Here is a 20,350-nt window from a genome sequence, read left to right on the forward strand (position 1 = left end):
TTAATCTACTCGACTGTACTAGAAAGTCAGGTGACCTAAACAAGTGGCATCTGCTTGGCACTGCCAAATACATAAAACCAAAATGGTGGAATGAAAAGAAGTACAAATAAAAGCACTGGCAAGTGACCCTGTGGTGTGGTTGTTAGCTTTAGTTCCTTCATAATATTGTGTAAGCCCCCCTCTCATCAGATGATCCTCCTCCACACTTGTTAAGGTGTGCTGTGGTATCAGGCACCAAGTCGTTAGCAGCAGACCTTTAACCCTCCTGTTATGTTCGTTTCTCTGGAACAGCAATAATGTTCCTGGGTTAATTTGACCTGGATCATATTCAATTATCCAAAATTGTCAGAACCCAAAAAATCCCAATACACATTTTTTAATCTATTTTTTTTAACTCCATTACTAACCATTTAAATCAAGATTTAGTCCATTGGTGTTCTTTAATTCTCACAGATCATGGCTCAACAAGGATAACTCACTCATTTTTCATTAAAATGTTACTTTTTTTAATGTACATTGGAAAACCCTAAATATAAATACAACAGTTTTAAATGACAGACTTTTGTTTATTTTATTTTACATTTTGATATATACATTTTTTTTTTTATGAAGTGAGGTTGATGAATTAACACAAGGCACCTCTTCTGTCACATGCTGCCCAGATTTTTGTGCTGCATTTAGCTGGTTTAGAAGGCATATATTGCCTAAAATAGACTAGGTCAGTTTGACCCCCAGCATAACAGGAGGGTTAAGTCCTGAATGTTGCAAGTGTAGCCTCTATGGACTGTACCTGCTTGTCTTGCGATCTGGGTAATTTTGAGACTAGGTAAACATTGTTTTGTTACTCCAGGCCATCGACTTTTAAAACTGCAGTCATCATCACCATCTCTCATGGTTTAAGTGTATTTGTTTCTTTGACCAAAAAAATGTGCCGGAACTCTTTCCGTGGATTGATTTGGTCAGTTTGCCTCTGGCGTTGCTTATGTTAGTGAAAGTTCCAATCAGAATCAAGAATTTTACACAAACAGAAGATCAGTAAGAAAGCTGGGTAATAAAAGTAGACAACGACCCAGGCAACATCCCATAAGAGCTGCAGTTTTGGAGATACTCTGATCTAGTCGTCATGCCTTCACAGTTTCTTCCTTGTCAAAGTTGCTCACTTGTGCCCATTTTTTTCTGTTTCAAACACATCAACTTTGAGGACAAAATGTTAACTTGCTCCAGAACGTATCACACCATCTGACAAGCATCATTGTAACAAAATATTCAGTAATGTTTACTATACCTGCCAGTGGTCATAATGTTATGGCTGACTGATGCATCTCTGGCAAGAGGCACTGGTTCCCTTCATTTCTGTAGCTATTTTCTTTAATACTTCTGCTTCAAAGGACTTTCCCATATGGTCTAGCGGTTAGGATGCCTGGTTTTCGCCCGGGTTCGACTCCCGGTATGGGAACTACTGTTTTGGGTCGGTAATAGCTCAGTGGGGCGGCAGTAGCTCATTCCATGGGGACTTGGCTTGGAAACTGGAGGGTCGCCGGTTCGAGTCCCAGTATTGACGAAGTTTGGCAAGTGGACTGGTCGCTGGAGAAGTGCTGGTTCACTTGCCTGGGTGCCCTTGAGCAAGGCAACGAACCCCCAACTGCTCGGGGTGCGCTGGTTGTTGGCAGCATCCTCTCTCTGAAATCTCTCTCTGTGTCCACTGCATGTTTGTGCATAAAATAATTGGATGTATATACCAAATTGTGTGTGTAGTATGACCAAAAATTTACATGAGTGGAAAAATGTAAATTTCCCCAATGGGGATTAAAAAGGACGTTGTTTCTTCTTTCTTCTCTTTCCTGTTGAGGTAGCGGTTGACAAATTATCTCATTAAAGGTCAACTACATCCTTTTGTCTTAATACTTTTTATTCTTTATACACACAAAAACAATATTTTCACAGCCTTATTGTTCAATCTTTAAATACTACTTCTACATTACAATGAAATGCCCTTTTGTGCTATTTAAGTCACTTTAATGTATTCAAAAAGTGGAATTTATCATAGGAAGAAAAGTGTAACAGGTTTTTTTAATTCATTTTCTTTGTTGTTCAATGTCAGACACTGACATGAAGCTGTATCTCAAGTCCACCCATCGACACTCAAGCCCCTCGATGATCCCTAGCCGTGCAGCTTTTTGTCCAGCACTCTGAGCTGCTCCAGGAACCCGGCGTTCGGTGAGATGTTCCTGTTCTCACCGACAGCTTTGAGTGCATCCACCAGTGTCATGTTCTCGTGGATCATCAGGTAGGCTAGAACCAATGTGGACGAGCGACTGAGACCCATCGCACAGTGGACAAACACTTTACCTGCCAATTAGTAGAAGAAAAAAAGGTGACATCACTTTCTGTTGCTAAATCCAGAGCTCAGGCATCCTCTGAAAACTCTACGTCTGTATTAACAACCATGCAATGACTGGATTATTGTGTTGAATTTTATTCTAACGTCTAATTTGTTGCTCCTTTGTGGATTAAAAAACACGCACATCAGAGAGGAGTACTTCTAACTCCTGACTAAAAAGTTTTCAACATTGTTGCAACAAATGTTTCTACACACGGTAATCCTCGCTTCCTTATCGGGCCTGAGGATTAGGGTGCATAGGAGCGCGTAATTGAACTGTCTTGGCGTCTGTGTATTTCATGCTGGGGATTACTGTAGGCCCCGCCACACACTGGAGCCCCCCGACCAGCCAGCATGTGAATGAGGAGGCCTGGTCTTATTACTGTCATGTCAGATACCAACTTCACTTTGCATAACAGGCCAGGCAGGCACAGACCACAAACATAATTGTGTAATTTCCATGTCCAATAAAAGTGTTGCTTACAAATTACCAGGGCAATCCATTTAAAACCAATTTTCCCGGCCAAGGTCTGGGCTTATGAGGAGATTACCGTGGGGGGAAGATATTAGCTTGATATTATGTTTAGTGTTTGATTTGCATTTTAATGACTAATACAACTGTGGGCTGCTGTAATGGGAATTGACTGACAAATGTTTCCCCTCTTTGGTTTGCAGAGTACGACTTAATGTGTAGGAATGAGGGAAAAATACCTCAAGTAAATACAGTTCCTCACCTGTGGGACAGCTTAAAGCGCTCTTGATAAAATTGGCCGCTGGGTAAAAGAAGGGACTCAAGTCAAAGGATGGCATGTCAAAAGCTTCCACTCCATGATAAGTGATTTTAGTGTCTCGGTAGAAGCTGGGGCCTGTGTTCACATTGAATTTCCCATCAGCGGCATTTAATACATGTGTGATGTGATGAGCCAGGAGTGTCCTCTTGTCTTTGGCTGCATACCTGTAGAGGAAAATGAGCTCAATTATTATTGGTTAAATATCATTTTAGTGTTCTGATATGCACAGTTCATAGTAGTTAACCATACATATGCCCATTGCGCAGTCAGGAATACTTATTGATAATTAAGATGCTGAAATACTCAATCAATAAAAGATTATTACCAATTACGATAGTTAGTAAGCTGTTTCATGCATAATTGGAGGCACCTTTTTTTCTTTTTTTTTTTTAAGTTATATTTTTGGCCTTTTTGCCTTTATTTGATAGGACAGCTGAAGAAAGACAGGAAATGTGGGGAGTAGAGAGTGGGGGAAGACATGCAGGAGATGATTGACCGGCCGGGAATCGAGCCAGCGACCCCTGCAACGAGGACTGTAGCCTCTGTATGTGGGGCGCTTAGACCGCTAGACCACCAGCGCCCCAATTTGAGGCACATTTGTGTTTCCAAGTTGAACTGTATTCAAAAGGAAGCTTTTTAAATTTTTACATAGTAGCTTGTAATCAATGTTTACAAACTGTCTTTAAAACACAATACTTTTTACAGAATAATGATGAATAAAATGTGAAATAACTGACTTTTGCCTCTAGAGGACGGCAGACACGTGTCAATACTGATATTTAAACTTGTCAATATGGCAAACTTTGCAAACTGTTTAATCATATCGCACATACAAATTTGTTAATCTGGACATCTAATGAATATATTTCAATATTTTCCCTCCTTTTAGTTCTGTTTTTGGTCTCCACCACTTTCAAATTCAAAATTCTATCTCTTTAGCTGCTTCATACTTAACTAGCTTAAAAAGCTGTTAAGTATCTAATTGGTTGTTTGCATATGATGTCATTTTTGTTGCGTGACAGTGGCGCGAAATGCAGATGGAGGTCAGGAAGTGATTTGCAGCAGTCTGCACAGACACATAAACAAAAGAAAAATGCCTACAGTTGGCATTTTTTTACGGTTTCCCTAACCAATAAAACAAAGAGAAGTCAAGTTTTTATCGTGTCCCAATGGTAGTGGTTCTCAAGGGGGAAAATGCAAAAAACTCTGAAAAACAAGGAAACAGTGGATAGCAAACCTTCGTTTATGGTCAGGAGGAGCAGAGTCGGATTATGCCAGTGTGTGTGTGGTGACCACTTTGTCCAAGGTAAGTTAAAGTAATGTATGTATGCTGTATATATGTCTATGTTTAAGTAAACTCCCGTTGACTGGAGCGTTTAGAGCGGTTAACCTGCGGTAAGTAAACAAACGTTAGTGTTGATAGCATTGTGGCTAGGAGGACAATTCATATGGAAATTAATTGAAAAATACTCACCACGGCGAAAACCTAATGACAATCGTTGTTGAGTACCTTCATACCCAGGTCGTAGACTCAACCGCTCTAGAAAATTGTGTACCTTGAGGCTTCTGAATGCCTTCATTTGCTCGGTGGTGTAAAATGAAGTCTGGGGGACGAGGTAGTTAGTGATGTCAACGGCTAATAAAGCTCGAGTCAGTTAAAAAATCGGAAGTCCTCATGAGAGGAGGATCTCTTCCGACATAATCCAGAATTCTTTTCGGTATCGTTGTCTTATTATTGTGTCTAGAGCAGCACAGTACGGGCTTTCCTCGGTTGCATCCATTCTGAAATTTACTTCCTGACCCCCATTTGAATTCCACACGTCACTGGCATGACGTTATTGCAAACAACCTATTTTGCCATTAAATATTGTCAACTTTAACTATTGTTAACATTGTTGTTTTCATTGTCTTGTACTATTTCTTTCTTTTTCCTTCGGTGACATTTTGTAAACTTTAAAGAATAAAGTATGAAAATTGAATAACATCCTCACATGTCTCCAATATAGATTCTGTGCTGAACCTCATCCAGATGGTTGCTGCTCCCCTTCTTTGTCCACATCAGCCTCTGGAGCTCTGAAGCCGGGGGGGTCTCGTACCTGCCGTCTGCCCCCTCAGGGCTTGCCAAGCAGCTGAGGCCTCTGGGCATGTCTGGATGCTCCACTTCTCTCTTTACAACCTGTCATAAAAAAGTACCACAATTTATATTCTAACTTTAACTTTAATCAGTAGTTTCAGCTGGCAGGGTTATTGAATCACTTAGGATTCAGAACACTTTGGCTTTAACTTTGTTCGACAATAGTGCAAAAACTGAAATGGCCTTATTCACACAGCATTAATTTTTTCCACAGAAGTCATGTGTAGTGGGAATGGCCTCCAAACTTTTGTGTTTGTCAAATTACAATACAACGCGTAGTGAAGGGTATCCAACAAATCATTTCTGTTTCATTATTTCTCAATATTTCAGTAACCTAAAACACAATGCTTATAAAAAACCAGAGGGACATAAACTAGCTACATACTCACTCACTATAAGATTTCCATTAGCTAAGAAGTATCAGAGAGTCAATATTTTTGATTGGTATTGTTGCCTGTAAGAACAGGAATGGTGCTAATTCTTGGCTAATAATACATAATTTCTTTGTAATTTGTTTTCCAGCTAATTAACATTAGCCACTTAATATATAGTATAACTGTTAGCAAGGATGGAAGGGAGCAGAAGCTGTCATTTGGTAGTGTTATGGGGCAAAGGTAAAGATGTACATTTCTTGCTAACAATATGTCAGAATGCTAAAATGTACTTCCCAGCTAACATACTCTGATTGAAAGTAAACTAGGTTTTTAGAGTTTTATTTTACTTCATGAGGTTAGATTAAACCAAATAATGCCCCCTTTTTGTTATTCAACAAGTCACTTGGCTTCAAACAATCTTGTTTAAAGGGGTGGACAGTCTGAAGGTCAATATTGTGCAGTTACATTTGGAGAAACTGTAAAAAGATATATATATTGATATGTAGCTTAGATTTGAGTCAGTTAACCAGGATAGCTTTAAGCATATATTTTTGTTTAATGCAAATAAACCAGTATTATAGCAGCAATGTTATATGTTGTAGGATTGGCTGTGGTGATGGGGACCACTGAGATATATTTTCAGCGGGCCCAGAATTCCTGGCGACGCCCCTGTCTGGCATGAGCTGGTAGGTTACAAAAAAGTTGTTTCAATTTGGAATATAGCCTAATGTCCCTCAAGATTTTTACTATCAGTTGTCCTTTCAGTTGCTTTTTAATCAGTCAAGTTAGCCTGAATTCCAATGACCAACATGACAATATGACATAACAGCATAACAGAAATAACAGCATTCAAGCTTCCTACCTTGAATGTACAGTTAGAGGAAATTTGTGGCTATGCTAATAAGACACATGAAAATACACTTTCAGGACTCATCTAATTTCCCCTTTGAAAGCTTAATAACTTAACTGATGATTTAAAGACATTGTTGGTGTGAGAGCCGTAACTGCAAGAAAAATATAGCAGCTCAGATTGTTCATTAGAACATCTGGTTAAAATGCCTTTGGCCTTTAAACATAGTCTATAAATATGCCAATAAATGTACTCTGGCAGCAAAGAACACATAATTGTACAATGACCTTTTGATGCTCTCATTATTTTATCAACAGTTCAGAAGCACTTGCTAGCTTTATCTATCCCCAGAGACACAGAAAATTGGTATTCAAGGCCTATAAACATCAGATTTTCATTTCCTGCAGGCAGGTCTAACCTGTGCATTTACAATTTACACACTGGGCTTGGGAGAGACTTATCCTATGCGAACTGTATACATTAGCATCCATTTAGGAAGCTGTGTGATTCTGCTCTGGGCTGAGGACATACAAGCTATGTGTATGCATTGTTATAGTAAAGAAACCATGTCTTATTTGCATTCTGCTGGTGTTAGGAGACACAATGGAACACTCAAGGTTTTAGAGACTTGTTGTCGTATCCACAGGGATGGGTCATTGAGACCAAAATCTGTTCTGTTGACCTTTGGTTTGGCTGTTATGCCACAAGGAGGCACACTCAAACATCATTCATCCTTCTTTGCATGTGCTTGGTTGCATGTGTAGGCACTAACCTTAGCATATGCGCCATGAATACGAGTGTGTGAGTCTTGAAGGCAGAATAAAGTATGTGTCTTTGCACAAGTACAACATGTGCCCGGCATACCTGGAGGCTTTTCTTTCTCCTCATTGATCTATAAGTACAACCCTTTCCTCCCTCCCACTGTCAGGGCAGAGAACTGATTTCCCTGGTGCACATGTTGAACTGCAGCACTGCTTTCATAGCCTCCCCCCTCAGGCTAACCTGTCCTTCCTGCTCTACTTCTGTGTAATTAAAGATGCTATGTATGGGAAAGTGCCCACGGTTAACATGGAGGGCAAATAAAAATGGCTTTTTATCTCCTCGGGGTCTCTTCTCGGTGGTTTTTATGAATTACACTCCCCCTCTTTAGCCTTATGGACGCGGTTTGTCTGTATTTGTAAGTAAATTAAAGAAGAAAGTGTGGTAATCCATCATGCAATGCAGTATCATCACTTATGCATTGAGAAAAGTGCTATATAAACATATTTACCCTTCAAATAACTCTTTACAGCACAACAAATCCATACATGGTACTTTAGAGACACCGCAACAAATATTGCCCAACATATTTCTTAGAACATTTTGTGAGTAGATACTTGCCTTGGCTGTAAACGTTGCTTTTCAAGGTCTGTCTGTACAAGAGCTACATGTAGGTCGACAGCACAACTGTCTGCGTTCTCCTTGGTAATCTACCCTGCAACCTTTTTTGCTATTTTAACATCTGAATCTCAGCCCAAAATAATTCTGGCATCATCTTCTGCATTCCACAAAGGTTACTCGAGCTACCAGCATAGGAGCGAGGATAGGACACGGCTTTTTCAGTGGCAAGAGAATAAGATCAGGGCTGCTGTGTTTGAGCTTATATCTGATAAGATCTGTGTTTAGATTATTCTCTACAGTGGCAAGTGTATTAATCAATACCTGGACATTTAGTAAGTCAGGAATGTCTGACCTTTGTTGGTTTGTATGTAGATCCATAAGCAAATAAAGGCACAAAGACTGATTTAGGGTGTAGATTAAAACATTTGACAAAACAATAAAAATGCTAGAAATCTTTAACATTCACAAAGACAATACAAATAAACTTAGTCTGGACTGAAGCACAAAAAAGTAATCAAAAAAACACTCAAGAGTAGAAAGGTAAACATACAGTGTGTACAAACAATACGGAGGTTTTTTACAATGTGAAGTCCATGTTTTGCAAAAAGGTATATTGTGAACAATTCTGTGCCTATTAAATATCATTAGATGTAGCCCTTTTGTTAAAAATGAAACGTAACAGAGATGTTGCCTTGTAAGTCAAAATTGTTTTCCATATATTGTATGACTACTTCTAAAAATGCATGTGTAAGCTCAGTCTGACAGTTCTGCATTTCAACAGGAGACAATCAGAACCTTGTTGTGATCAGTGCAAACAGTCACATAATCTACAATTAGACAGAAAAACTCACACTGTGCACACTGATTTGTTGATAAAATAACATTTTCTGTAAACTGATTCTTGTTGTGAGCTGAAATGTTGACTTTGCCCAGAATTTTGAACAATGACGTTTTTGCAAATATATTCCATAAGACTTTTGGTCCATTCTGCGTTTAAACACAGTGAGGTACTGAAGAAAAGCCATTGCTCAAAATGAGATTAAAAAACAGAATCCAAAGGCATAACTGTCATTAAATCTCATTTTCCCAAATATTAATTGTTCAGTATTGGTGTGAAACCTCATGAAACATTAGGTTGTAATATTTTGTGAAACTAAACTGTTTTTTTGTTAGAACCTATTTCAAGCAAAAAGAGATTTAAAAACAACAACCTCTGTTCATGGTGGAAATGCATTGTGCAAAAGTTGTAGTGTCAAAGTTTTGTGCCCCAAGAATTTTGCTAAAATGTTGTTTGCTACATCTCTAACTTGTCAGCCTCAGCTGTTCTTAAGCTCAGTTGTGCATTTAGCTGAATCCCAACAAATGTTAGCTTTACAGCTAGCTTACTGTGTAAACATGTTAACCTCTCACACTTACATTACTTTGTCAGCATGCTAACATTTTGCAAGTATGTTAATCTTGGCATGTCATAGTACAGTACATTAGCATGTATAAATGCTAGTTGAATGTTTTGGTTTAGCTAAGGCAATGTGTGATAGAACCTAAATTCATAGCCTTGCATTAAAAATCACCAGAGTAAACATGTTGTTAGCCTAACGCATGTCGGGCTATGCTGCTTTGTGAGCATGCTAGTAATACGTAAGTTTGTTAATTTTGGCATGTAATATAAGTACATTAGCATGTGTAAACGCTAAAGTACAAAGCTTTTGTCACCCAGGCAATGCTTGCTAGAAGATTGATTTACAGCCTAGCATGTTAGTTCTTGAACCTATTTAAGTTATAGCCACTGAAAATAGCCATAGTATGCTATGTTACAGTGCCATGAACTATAGAAGCTCAGAACCGACAAACCAAACACACTGGTCCTATAAGTCTTGGCATGTAAAGTTGTTAGTTTGATAACATTTTAGCATTAACCCTCCTGTTATGTTGCGGGTCAAATTGACCCATTTTAAAGTTCAAAAATCTAAAAGAAAATCTTTAAAGTATTATTTCGCATTTCTAATGTCACAGTGGATGAAAGGCCAGTGGTATTCAGAGGTTCCTTCCATCTTAGGTAAAAATTGCCTTACAAACCAGCTAAATGCAGCATACAAATTTGGGCTGCATGTGACAGAAGAGGTGTCTCTTGTTGATTTATCAACATCACTACATAAAAAAAAAAAAAAATCAAAATGTAAAATAAAATAAACAAAAATCTGTCCTGTAAAACTATAGTATTTATATTTAGGGCTTTTCAATGTACATTAAAAAAAGTTTTAACATGAATTTCATATAAAATGAGTGAGTTATCCTCATTGAACCATGATCTGTGAGAATTAAAGAACACCAATGCACTAAATATTGATTTAAATGGTTAGTAATGGAGTTAATAATGATATTTTAAAAATGTTTATTGGGATTTTTTGGGGTTTGGACACTTTTGGATCATTAAATATGCCCCGGGTCAAGCTGACCCAGGAACAGTATCACTGTCCCTAAGAAACGAACATAACAGGAGGGTTAAAAGACAAATACAAAACTGAAGGCTGATTGGTTCAAACACAATGGAGTCATGTGTACCACTTCAACTTTTGTCTTAACATGCTAAGAAATTGAGATGCCAACAAGTTGACATGCTAATGTTATTAGGTTAGCATATAATTTTGCAATACACTAATATGAAACTCATGCAAAGTAGCATCAATAAATACACTAAAGTTGTGTGTGCAACTTATCTTTCCTTTTTTTATACCATACAGGGTGCTAACATGTTATCAAATGAGTATGTGAAACATTGGTATGCTAATATGTTGCCATACTAAATCATATTATGTTAGCATGTTATCATTTATCATGTTAATCCATGCTCATTTGCTTTAGTGAAGTTATGAGCGAAATTCAGTCATCCTATGAACCAGAGTTCATGAAATCCATCAGCTGGACTGTATAAATGTAATAATTTATAAGTCTGGAATGACTGACCTCACTGTTTTTAGAGTTATTGCTGTTGTGTGACCAAAAAAACGTGAACTTATTTTGATCACAGGATCTGACATGTTTTCTTTTTCCTTGTCAGCTGAAGATCCAGGTCTAGCAACAGAGCCAGGAAATTCTTGTTGGGGTATATCGCTCTCTTCTGGAGTAATTTCTGCAAAGCCTGTTTGAGCGTGAGGTGGCGGTAGATCATGAGGTATGCTAACACCAAGGTCGATGAACGGCTCATTCCCATAATGCAGTGCACCAGAACCTTCCCTGAAGAACAGACAAGGATGAAGGGAAAGAAAGAGAGGGTATGTGAAGGAAGGATTAGTGAGAGGCCTCAGTCTTATTAATATCATACATGGTTGCCCGTCTCACGCTGTGGCCTTTCTTTTTTTCCTGCTGTGAGCTAAAAATAGTTCCCACAATTCATTGCCTTTGTTCATTTAAAGTCCCTTTGCAGACTGTGCCCGACTGTCTCTTTAATCCCAACATGTCCTCTGCTTGATAACTTCTCTGAAAGAAGCCATGGTCACATTATAGACTTAAATTCTGCAAGGTAAGACCCTTATTGTTACAGCTGTCTGGAAATACTCTCACATTACAAGTTGTAGTGACATTAAAGGGGCTGCATGATGGGATTTAATTGGATGGCTTTGTTAAGGAATAATTAAGTAAAATAAAAGTAATGAGAGGAAAATACGCTTCCCTGAAAATTACTCAATCCTGTAGCTGCTGTGATAAAATTTTAAATCATGGTGCAGGGACGTGCAAAAGAAGCTTCAAAGAGTCTTACCATCAGGTGACTTCAGAGCATTATGAATGAAATCGGCTGCAGGCTTGAAGTAAACATCCAGGTCAAAGTATGTGGAGTCATCTGCAGGAATGCCACAATACACTATACTGCTGCCATAAAAGCTTTGATTCCCTATGCTGCCTCTCTTGGTGTGTGCAGCGTTTAATACATGAGTTATGCCTAGTTTCAGCAGGGTAGCCCTGTTTTGAGCTACTCCCCTAGCAAAATGGAGACAAGAGTGTTTCATATCAGAATTACACCATATTTAGCAGGATTTATACAAAATAAATGACAAGTTTTACATTTTCTTGCAAGCACATTCTGCAAGTATGGTTTGAGTTAGAAGTAAAATGCATACTTACACATTCCCTATGTATATTTTCGGCCACACCTCATCTATTTCATTCAGATGTAGTTTACATGAGTCCAAAAACTTCTGTAGATCCTTCACAGTCAGATATTCTTTCCTCTTTCCTTTCCTGGCTGACATTTTGAGCCCAAATCCCTCCTTTCTTGGATCGATTTCTGCTCCAAATGTTTGTTGTATTAGAGCAGTTCCCGTCAACTCCAGCTCGGGATGATCTGTATGAGCAGGTGTTTATCTGCTGTCACTGGACGGTTACCCAATTTAGTGCTTAACCTAGCGTGTAGTCTTACTTGAGCAGAGGGCAGAACAACAAACAGAGCAGCCCAGGCTCTGCTTTTCACACCGCTGTGGGACGCTAATTTAATAAGCCTCAAACAGAGATGAATCATTGCATAAAAGCGGTGGTAATTGGATGTAATTAAGGAAAAAATGTTTAAGTGCAATGCTTATGCTTGATGACAGAGAGTCCACCACATTTATGCAGCAAATACCCTGTAACAGCATGCAGCTACTTTACTGCTATGACATGAATATCTTGTGACAGATGAAAGTGGATAGAAATTAAGCTACACAGGATTCAAACAGCCTTTAAAGTGCTGCAAATGCCTCTTTTTCTACGCTTTTATTATGTTACAAGTCGATGTCAGCCGTCAAATCAAAGAAAAAACATAATTAACCTCTCCTGTAAGCCAGTGAATGGAATTATTTTGTCTTCTCTCGGGGTCGTGGATGTGTGTAAAAATGTGTAGGCAATGATGTGTTGCAAAAAGCTGACACTGATGTTGCACACAAAATCAGTCAATAAAGGTCTCTGGGTCAGTGTGACCTGGAGACAGTTATTGATTGATTAATTAAAGTGTTTCTTCTGCTTATAAAAGAAGCTATGGGACAAATCCCACCTGATATGTAGATAAAGCTTTAAACATGAGATCCATATCTGCTGGTGATGGTGTGATTCTTGACACAGAAGTGTAGTCATGTGTAATCCCATGTTGGAAGAAGCTCAGTTGACATTATGCAGCCTTTATGATGACTCTAGAACCATAGCGTGGTCCGTGAAATAATTTGAGTAAATTTCTAATAATTTATAAAAATTGTGCTGTGTCATTACAAAACAGCATATACACCATTGTTAAGATACCATTTGGTGGCTCGAAGGGATATGTGAGTCTTGCTACTGTTCATTTTCTGAAAGCCTTTAAGATCAATTACTTGAAAAGTATAAATGCTGTCATGTTGAATCCACAAAGATAGAAATGACCCTCTGTTTTAAAGTATACAAGTGGTATTTACTTGATTCAAATTGAAGTGTTATGTGTTTATCACTATGGTACAGGTCTGAAGTATTTACATTGATACGTTTTACAATACAAATAGTTCCAAGGGCAACTAAGAGTGCAAATGGTAGTAAGCATGTGCTTTAGTGATGGAGGGTTCGGCTCTTTTCAGAGAGCCCGCTCTTTTAACTCGGCTCCCAAAGAAGAGCCGGCTCTTTCGACTCCTGAACGGCTCTTGATTTAGGATTTTTGCAGCCGTATGTTTAACCTTAACTTTGCCAAAAATAATGGTTTGTGTGTTGAAAACCATTTTACGTACTGTGTTTTTATGAGATACTTTGCCCAATTTTGTGCATTTATTCTGTAACATAACAATTCTTACCCTAACCCTAGGGTTAGTGTTAGGATTAGGGTTAGGGTTGTGATTAGGGTTAGGATTAGGGTTAGGGTTGTGATTAGGGTTAGGGTTAGGATTAAGGTGAAGGTTGTGATTAGGGTTAGGGTTAGGATTAGGGTTAGGGTTGTGATTAGGGTTGTGATTAGGGTTAGGGTTAGGATTAGGGTTAGGGTTGTGATTAGGGTTAGGGTTAGGATTAGGGTTAGGGTTGTGATTAGGGTTAGGATTAGGGTTAGGGTTGTGATTAGGGTTGTGATTAGGGTTAGGGTTAGGATTAGGGTTAGGGTTGTGATTAGGGTTAGGGTTAGGATTAGGGTTAGGGTTGTGATAAGGGTTAGGGTTAGGATTAGGGTTAGGGTTAGGATTAGGGTTAGGGTTGGGGTTAGGGTTTTGATTAGGTTTAGGGTTTTGATTAGGATTAGGGTTAGGGTTTTGATTAGGGTTAGGGTTGTGAATAGGGTTATGATTGGGATTAGGGTTAGGATAAGAGTTAGGATTAGGGTTAGGGTTGTGATTAGGGTTAGGATAAGGGTTAGGATTAGGGTTAGGATAAGGGTTGTGATTAGGATTAGGGTTAGGGTTGTGATTAGGGTTTGCATTAGGGTTAGGGTTAGGAGTAGGGTTAGGGTTAGGATCAGGGTTAGGGTTAGGATTAGGGTTACTTATGCAAACAGAACCAGAACCAAACTCAAGCAAACAGAACCAGAACTGAACCACAACCCAATCACAACCAGAACCAAACTCAAGTAAACAGAACCAGAACCAGAACCAAACTTAAGCAAACACAACCAGAACCAAACTCAAGCGAACAGAACCAGAACCAAACCCGAGCAAACAGATCCAGAACCAGAACCAAACCCGAGCAAACAGATCCAGAACCAGAACCAAACTATAGCAAACAGAACCAGAACCAAACTTGAGCAAACCGAACCAGAACCAAACTCAAGCAACTGAACCAGAACCGAACCAGAACCGAACTCAAGCAAACACAACCAGAACCAAACTCAAGCGAACAGAACCAGAACCATACCCGAGCAAACATATCCAGAACCAGAACCAAACTCAAGCAAACAGAACCAGAACCAAAATCGAGCAAACTGAACCAGAACCGAACCAGAACCGAACTCGAGCAAACATATCCAGAGCCAGAACCAAACTCAAGCAAACAGAACCAGAACCAAACTCGAGCAAACCGAACCAGAACCGAACTCGAGCAAACAGAACCAGAACCAAACTTAAGCAAACGGAACCAGAACCAAACTCAAGCAAACAGAACCAGAACCAAACCCGAGCAAACTGATCCAGAACCAGAACCAAACTCAAGCAAACAGAACCAGAACCAAACTCAAGCAAACAGAACCAGAACCAAATTCAAGCAAACATTATTAATGTCCTCAGTGCAGGTTAGCATTGAGAAAAATCAGATGCCTCAGCTTGGATGGGCTGATCCCATTTCTCCTCAGTGAGAATTTGCTCTGTCTTTGAGAAGAACCCTAACCCTCTCAGAAGGAATAGATGAAGCCATGATACACAGCCTCCCCTCCATCGCCTATATCCTATATCCTCACATGTGATTGGCCGCATGGCCGCCATGCTGACCAATCAAAACAAAGTTCTGCTGTGAGCAGAGCTGGGGCTGAGCACTGTGAGAGCTAAGCAGCGAAAGGAAAAAACTGGGAGCCGGCTCTCTCTCAATGCGAGCCGGCTCTTCTGATTCACTATAAAGCATCGGCTCTCCAGAGCCGCAGCTTTTGATCATGACACATCATGAATGTGCTTAATCTGTGTTACAATTATGAGGGGGTCCTTGGACAATTTACTCACCTGTAAGGGGTCCCTGGCTCCAAAAAGTTTGAGAACCCCTGCTCTATATCACTTACATGAAATACAGAGGGGCAAAAATGTCTTAACTTTCTTATGTAGCGCCGTAAAGTCCTGCTGTGTGCACAACTTATTAGGATGAGGCCACAAGAAGTTGTTTGTGTACACTCTCTCTCATCATGTGTGATGAACCAGGCATAAACATTCACTTTGGCTCCAACACACTGTTTATTCTAATAACAACAGAGGCACATTAGGTCTCTCACAGCCACCTTTGCAGTAGTAATAAGCTTAAGAACACAGAAAGCAATAAACTGTGGAATAATAGCTACACCACAGAGATTAATGTTGTAGCTAAGATCTAGTAAAGCATAACATGCAATCACAGCAGATCCATATCATTACAAAAGTGTAGGATTTTTAAATTCAGAGGTTCATGGAAAGGTGGCATTGAAAGGAAAAACAGGCTTAGTTTCATGGGTTTTATCATAGCTTGCTACACATCAACACAGCCTGGGGCAAACTCTTCAACTCTGCCCTGGACAGTGGTGGACAGTAACAGAGTAAATTTACTTGAGTACTGTACTTAAGTACATTTTTGAGTATCTGTACTTTACTTGAGTATTATTTTTTGGTAGTACTTATTACTTTTACTCCACTACAATTACACTCCAACGACTTAAGTAATCTGATAGAAGAAAAAAAGGCATGTAGGATAAGTAATTTAATGAAACAGAAAAAATGTAATGATACAAAACATACTTATGACATAGCAGTGATATGGTTGGTGGTGGGTTTAGTTGTCAATAGTAAACACACAGAATAATGAATCAGATGTAATTCCTCTCTCACATATTGAAAAATAAGGCTCAACAAGTCACTGCTTCTCATATTAAGTCCTAAAATGGATTCTGCCCCAGGGTGAGTTCATTATACTGATCTCCTGTTAATAAAAAGGTCAATAACCTGCGAACAGGCGGTATGATTCACAGTAAACAAAGCACAGGAGTGAAGATAAAAACAAATGATACTGTATTATTCTTAGATCAATCTGATAAATATCAAAGCACAGTGTCTCCCTCCACTGGCACACTCTGAATTCTTCATTCATCAAGAAGGATATTAAAAATTCAATGTGTAATTTAGAAAATCTATTTGTTTTGGAGGTGTGGGGAGTTACTCATGCGTAGTTTCAAGTCCAAAGCACGGAGCTGTTTGAGGAATCCTGTGTTTGGGAAAATCCACCTGCGCTCTTTGACCTTATTGATGGCCTCCAGGAGGGTGTAATGATGGTGGATCATTAGGTAGGCCAGAACGAGGGAGGCTGATCTGCTCACTCCAACCGCACAGTGCACAAAAACACGAGCTGGTAAGAGAAGAAGTAAAAACAGTGAGTCTAAAGCTGGAGCTGACTCTGGTATTTTATTCTGGATGTGAGGAGGGACTTGCACAGAAGCCTTAACAGTCTGCTGTGACAAACAGAATGACAATAAAAAGGATGATGGGTATTCACCACCAGCTGTGTCAAGTGCATTCCGGATATGCTCAGCAGAGGGAGAGAAATAGCGTGAGAGGTCAAAGGACGGTGAGTCATCAGCAGGCACTCCATAATAATCCACAGAGGAGCCATAGAAGTCATGACTCCCCTGACAGTGCATCCTCCCATGAGCTGCATTCACAACATGACTGATTCCCAGTTTCCACAGACTGTAGCGATCATTAGCCACAGACCTGGAGGAGAAAACATGTAATGAGATTAGAAACTCATTAAAGGGAAATCATTTTATAATATTTTAAAGTTACAAGCTCAAGACTTACATGTCGCCAATGAACAAGTTAGGCCAAACTTCATCCACAGGATTTCCAAACCTTTTCCCACCATACAAAACCTTCACCAAGTCTTTTACAGAAGGAGTAGCGGAGGAAACATTCACATTTATTTCCTGCTGGTAGTTCATGTTTGCTTACATTACAAAATACTCTTAAACTACCAAGTTTTGTTGGATTACTTCCTCCTTGTTATTCAATTTTCAAACCCTGTTACTACAACCATCTTGGTACTGACAAGGGCAGGTGTTTCTGCTCTAAAATTAAATCTGTGACCTAATTTTTTGAATGCGGGTCAGTACCACACGTTTGAATGTCATGCAGTTAATTTCATGTCATGCAAGGATTTTTATTTTTTTTTTGCCTTCAGTTTGCTAGTATACATGCTTTTTGTTATTATCTCAAAATTGCAGGATTGTATGGAAGGATTAGGGCTAATGGAAAAAAATATATAAAACATAATTCTGACTTTAATCTCACAATTCTGAATTTTTTAAATCAGAATTCTGACTTTAAACCACTGAAAAAAAATATTAAGGTCCAATATATTTTATTATATTCTTATTTTTCTAAGAAAAAAGTCAGAATTTTGACTTTAATCTCATAATTCTGTATTTAATCTAATAATTATGACTTTAATCACAGAATTATGACTTTTTGTCTCAGAATTATGATTTATTTCTCAGAATTATGATTTTTTTTCCTCAGAATTATGACTTGAATCCACTGTAAAAAAAAAAAATTAAGGGCCAATATATTTCATTATTCTTTTTCTTTTTCTGAGGAAGAATTCAGAATTTTGACTTTAATCTCTTCTGTTTTTTTTCCTCAGAATTCTGTATTTAATCTCAGAATTATGACTTTAATCACAGAATTATGACTTTTTTTCTCAGAATTCTGATTTTTCTTTAGTCAGAATTATGACTTTAATCCATTGAAAGAAAATATTAAGGTCCAATACATTTTAGAATTATTATTATTTTTCTGAGAAAACAGTCAGAATTATGAGATTAAAGTCAAAATTCAGATTTTTTTTCTCAGAATTCTGACTTCAAACTCAGAATTCTGACTTTTTTCTGAGAATTCTGTCTTTAATCCAATGAAAAAAAATATTAAGGTCCAATATATTTTTTTATTATTATTTTTCTGAGAAAAAAAAATCAGAATTTTTACTTTAATCTCAGAATTCTGACTTGTTTTTTTCAGATTTCTGACTTAAATCTTAGAACAATAATAATTTAAAAAATATATTGGACCTTAATGTATTTATTTTTTCAGTGGCCCTACTCCTCTTCCGTAGAATTGTAAGAACAGCTGTATCCACTCTTCACCGGTAGATGTCACCGTTGCTCACGTGTCTCCAGCAGCCCCTTGAAGGTGATTTTCCTCGTGCGCAGCTCTTCTGGACATTACCGCCCTGTCTGTGTTGTCAACATGCTAACCAGCGCGAAGCCAGGGCGAAATGATTCCCAACAAGCCGGTGCTATTGAAGCAGACGCTCACGCGGTTTCTTCAGATTCTTGTGGGATGCCATTTAGCCGGCTAGCTCCGTAAACACACCTGTGTGAACACACCTGTGTCGGCCTCCCTTTCATCTCAGTCTAGGTGAGTGAGCGAACGGCGCGCGCATTGATCTAGCTAGCAGGTAGCTTTCCAGCTAACATTAGCTGAGGATGAATTAGCCTGTTGTGGGAGGGTTGTTATGATGGCAGAAAGGAGGGTTTCGCTTTATTTCACGTCTCCGCATGTACGCTTGTGGTTACATACAACGTCATTCACTTGATTTATGTGTTATCTCACAGGATAGTGATATAAATTAGCATAATTAGCTACTGGCTCCACCTAATTGATAGCCTGCGATGTGGCTTGGCTTCCAGGTGGATGGTTTTCAATGGGCAAAGTTCTTGGCCCTCCGTAGTGACTTGTAGCTGTCCTGTAAAGCAGGGGTTCCCAAACTTTTCAGCCCGAGACCCCCCAAAATATAGGTGCCAAACACTCGCGACCCCCACTGTCCCTCAAAGTGATTTAATGTGTCTTCATTAAGTTGGTCTGCAGAAAATGACCCTGCGTATATGAGCATGTGTCTGTGTTTCCTGTGCTGTTATGAATTAACCTGCTGCTACTTGCTACTTTTGCTTTTGATAAATCACTGTTCACTACCTCTAAACTTAGGAGTCATCTGGCAACAAAGAAATGCAGAAAACTCATTACATTTTTTTTCCCAAGGTTTTATTCAAGTTTAGCTTCTTTTGTTGTTGATATTTTTACTATAATGTGTAAAATGTACTCTATTTTTTAGATAACTTTTGTCATTCAACTTTTTTATTGCATTTTTCAGTGTTTCTTTATTCACCACAAGTTAACAAATTATTTTTTAACCTTTTTTTTTGTGTACTGTAGTATATCAAGCACTTTTATATCAATTCAATTCAATTTGCTTTATTGGCATGAACAAAGACAAGCACATAAGATTCATAAACATACATTACATGTATATTCATTACATATTATAGATATGACATATTTTATGCACATTAATGAACGATGGTGTCACCCATACAGCATATCTCAATGTCCTCACTTGATGCGGTATGCTCATAAAACCTTCACCTAAAATCAAATATTACATATTATATTATATCTTTGCACTGTTGCAGATAAAATAAAATAAAAACAAAAAACTAATTATATATAATTATATTTAATAATACAAAACCACCAAAGAGAAGAAAAACAAAAACAAAAAATACAAACAAAAATAAAATAAAATAAAATAATAATGATAATAGTAATAAAGAAATAATAACAAGCAGTACAAACAAAAGTAAAGATACACATGAGAAAACAAGGTAAATAAACAAGAAAACATAATAATACATATTTTTAGAGAGCTTTAAAAAAGAACATTCTGGAATACATCTCATGACCCCCCCCCATTTGTGTCTCGTGACCCCTAGGGGGTCCCGAACCACACTTTGGGAATCCCTGCTGTAAA

General features: G+C 38.4%; 4 protein-coding genes across 9 annotated transcripts in view; 1 reads left to right on the forward strand and 3 right to left on the reverse strand.

Annotated features, from left to right (window-relative positions):
- LOC117829652 (sphingomyelin synthase-related protein 1-like) overlaps positions 1–20,350 on the forward strand; it is a 36,112-nt gene that overhangs the window by 8,434 nt on the left and 7,328 nt on the right. Inside the window, exons 1-2 of one of the 3 annotated variants that reach the window (XM_034707255.1) lie at positions 6,305–6,365; positions 10,968–11,081. The exons of 1 other annotated variant lie outside the window; for it this stretch is intronic. The gene's annotated coding sequence lies outside the window, so the exon portion shown is untranslated. Of the gene's footprint in view, positions 1–6,304; positions 6,366–10,967; positions 11,082–18,690; positions 18,961–20,350 lie in introns of those variants that run through there. One more of the 3 variants, XM_034707254.1, reaches the window with a different exon arrangement.
- Positions 1,902–8,023, reverse strand: LOC117829655 (dual specificity phosphatase DUPD1-like). 3 transcript variants are annotated; one of them, XM_034707261.1, is made up of 4 exons: positions 7,910–8,023; positions 5,163–5,347; positions 3,115–3,335; positions 1,902–2,349 (listed from the first exon to the last, which is right to left on the reverse strand). In XM_034707261.1, the coding sequence occupies exons 2-4, from the start codon at positions 5,315–5,317 to the stop codon at positions 2,162–2,164; spliced, it is 564 nt and encodes a 187-aa protein (XP_034563152.1). In that variant the 5' UTR covers positions 5,318–5,347; positions 7,910–8,023; the 3' UTR covers positions 1,902–2,161. The 3 variants fall into 3 exon arrangements, with proteins under 3 accessions (XP_034563152.1, XP_034563153.1, XP_034563154.1); XM_034707263.1 differs by having other exon boundaries at positions 2,185–2,349; positions 3,092–3,335; XM_034707262.1 differs by lacking the exon at positions 7,910–8,023 and having other exon boundaries at positions 5,163–5,950.
- On the reverse strand, positions 10,888–12,156 carry LOC117829658 (dual specificity protein phosphatase 13-like). Its single transcript, XM_034707265.1, has 3 exons — positions 12,029–12,156; positions 11,667–11,884; positions 10,888–11,143 (listed from the first exon to the last, which is right to left on the reverse strand). Exons 1-3 carry the CDS (start codon positions 12,154–12,156, stop codon positions 10,932–10,934), a joined length of 558 nt encoding a protein of 185 aa, XP_034563156.1. The 3' UTR covers positions 10,888–10,931.
- Positions 16,236–19,029, reverse strand: LOC117829654 (dual specificity protein phosphatase 13-like). Of its 2 annotated transcripts, none has more exons than XM_034707260.1 (3): positions 18,710–19,029; positions 17,042–17,259; positions 16,236–16,894 (listed from the first exon to the last, which is right to left on the reverse strand). In XM_034707260.1, the coding sequence occupies exons 1-3, from the start codon at positions 18,763–18,765 to the stop codon at positions 16,680–16,682; spliced, it is 489 nt and encodes a 162-aa protein (XP_034563151.1). In that variant the 5' UTR covers positions 18,766–19,029; the 3' UTR covers positions 16,236–16,679. The 2 variants fall into 2 exon arrangements, with proteins under 2 accessions (XP_034563151.1, XP_034563150.1); XM_034707259.1 differs by lacking the exon at positions 18,710–19,029 and adding an exon at positions 17,347–17,606.

This window comes from Notolabrus celidotus, chromosome 18 (assembly GCF_009762535.1).
Source record: "Notolabrus celidotus isolate fNotCel1 chromosome 18, fNotCel1.pri, whole genome shotgun sequence".
NCBI classification, from domain to species: Eukaryota; Metazoa; Chordata; class Actinopteri; order Labriformes; family Labridae; genus Notolabrus; species Notolabrus celidotus.